Source organism: Anneissia japonica, unplaced genomic scaffold (genome assembly GCF_011630105.1).
Source record: "Anneissia japonica isolate Jap-2015-1 unplaced genomic scaffold, ASM1163010v1 scaffold522_len1101056_cov227, whole genome shotgun sequence".
Lineage (NCBI taxonomy): Eukaryota > Metazoa > Echinodermata > Crinoidea > Comatulida > Comatulidae > Anneissia > Anneissia japonica.
The window spans coordinates 821,984-824,499 of NW_022756123.1; the positions used below are offsets into that span (position 1 = coordinate 821,984).

General features: G+C 34.4%; 1 protein-coding gene across 1 annotated transcript; it reads right to left on the reverse strand.

Annotated features, from left to right (window-relative positions):
- Positions 1-55: 55 nt before the first annotated feature.
- On the reverse strand, positions 56-2,258 carry LOC117124049 (galactosylceramide sulfotransferase-like). The gene is made up of 2 exons (XM_033270175.1): positions 1,931-2,258; positions 56-1,307 (listed from the first exon to the last, which is right to left on the reverse strand). Exons 1-2 carry the CDS (start codon positions 2,053-2,055, stop codon positions 227-229), a joined length of 1,206 nt encoding a protein of 401 aa, XP_033126066.1. The 5' UTR covers positions 2,056-2,258; the 3' UTR covers positions 56-226.
- Between the last annotated feature and the right edge of the window lie 258 nt (positions 2,259-2,516).

Below are 2,516 nucleotides of genomic sequence, written 5' to 3' on the forward strand. Positions count from 1 at the left end.
TAGTTCCCTAACTGTCTCTTATACAAATCTAGATGTGTATAAGAGACAGATATATATATATATATATGCACGGATTCTTATTGTCGCTATTATTTTGTATTTTAGGCCTAAGTGTTTTATGATGTACCGTAGTGTCGTAGTGTTTGAACGTATTTTATTACTTCATATAGGCCTACATTTATGCTGTTTTATTATGTAATTTACTGGTTTTCAAAAATATTTCATCTTATATTTTCGTATGATTTTGTTTTTGTCTTTCCTTTATTAACCTATCTTCTTGTTTAGCTCGAATAATTTGTGTAAATTGTCTATCTGATTTTAGCATGTATCTGCATAACGTATTTGCGCCAGGATTTGGGATAGCTTCATAGGCTCTGAATTTTACATTGGGCCTTTCCTCGGGCAGCGTACAATTATACTTGGTTTCATTCAATTTCGATTCTAAAATCTTCAAATCCGTTTCAAATTCTGGTCCGTAATTCTTCACCTTTTCCCAAAATGTGGCATTGAAATAGTCGTATAACATAACATCTGATGCACACCATTTTCTCGTTTTCTTTCTGATGTCATTAGCGACAGCGTACCTTAATGTCTTAATTCTTTCACCTTTAGTTAGGTAGATAATATCATCCCATTCCCAACACAAAAGTTTCTTTAATAGCAATAATGATTCGTTGAAATATTCTTGCAACATTACAAGATCAAATTCTTTCGCTAGTTTGCTTATCGTACGGTTTACTATTGACACATCTAGTTGCTGTTCTCGATCGAGTCCAAGATCATAAAGAAGTGGATTTCTCAGGTAACTTCTCATTCCAAAGTTAGTGTTTCTATGAAGATAGTACTGTGGTCGCGATATAAATTCACTGTACGGATTTTTTTTATCACTTAAATGTAAAGGGCGGAAAAGCTGAAAGTATCCGAAGACAGATTCTAACTGAGTTGCAGGATCTCTGATTATTGTAATGTATTTACTATCTGGGTTTGTAACTGACTCCATTTCTATGCGATTGTACCGTACGTGATTCACTATCAAGTCGTATGTTCCAGCAAGAACTTGACGTCTGTTGAATTTTTGTAAACTTATTATATGTCCTCCTCTGGGTGGTATAGCAAACGTTAAGTTTCGCAAGAAACCGAATCGCTGAAGGATTGAAGTAACGGTTGAGCTTCCTGTTTTATGTGTCTTCAGAAAAACAATGTGGTGCGATGACTGACAGGAGATATCTGCTTGTTCGGTAGATTGAAAGGTGTCATTCCATGCGTTATGATTCCATAACGAATATATATCGATGCAGTACGAACAACTATAATAAATTAAAAAAGTAAGATTCACTTTCAAATATACTATTAAACAGTTTCGTTTCTTCATTTGAACACTAGTGCTGTTAGTAGGCCTAGGTAGAATTATTTGCTTTTCTATTTTATATTCTTTTGTACTTGTTTGTATATGAAGAAATCTTAAATAAAAGTATTTGATTTGATTTTGATTTAATCTATCAATCAATCAGGATTGAAGGATATAGACTCGTTTCTGAAAATTTGCATGTTGTACTTCAACAATGACACAATGATAATATATATATACTGTCTCTTATACACATCTAGATGTGTATAAGAGACAGGTACTATACTTTTTACGTGTTATTTCTGCCATGGAAATTTCAACTAAGTTAAAAGGAAGGCATTATTATTATTTTATATACTACCCACCAGTTGTTTCTCCGTCCCAGGTGGTTGGCCTCACTGACGTCGGTTGTGTGTGTGTGTATGTGTGTATGTATAATTATGAAAAAACAGGCCTACACGGACAATGACATACTTAGGTCTACATTGGGTCTTCATATCATCACAACATAACAGTCCATAAGAGCTAACTTATATTCCTAAAATTGTAAGCATGCCTACTAAATTAAAATGTAAAACTTACGCAGAGTCAGATTTTCTTCGAAATTTAGAGCTTGCAGAATCTCTGCTTGAGTAGTAAACGTCCAATATAAATATCAAAATAACAGCAGCAAGCAAAGCCTTTGCTATACGTCGTCTTTTAGCCATATTTTCCTGCTCAAGGGTATTTTTCTTACATTGGATATATTTCCATAAATTCTAATTGACCTAAATATTGATAGGCTAGAAATCTATCAACGGTCACCGGAGCCACAATGCCTTATCACCGAGAGGTATAATTGGCTGTCCACTGAGGGTTTTGTGTACCATATTGGAATCGACCATTCCTGAACAATAAATATTTTGGGCGTGAATAATGTTTTTTCGTTTTCCATTTAAATTTATGCAGCCTCGACTACACTTTATAAAAAATGGGTTCTTCCTGTTAAATAACCACCACCTACTTTCTATTGTCCTTAGAAATTCTGCTCTATTTGCATTGGATTATAGTTTGCTTGCGTAGCCGTCGTCTGGACGACCGTTTACAGTAGCTTGTCAGGCGAACCAATCACATCCCATCAACAATCTAGTATAAAAAGCTATACTGTGAAAGGTTCTTTAATGTATAG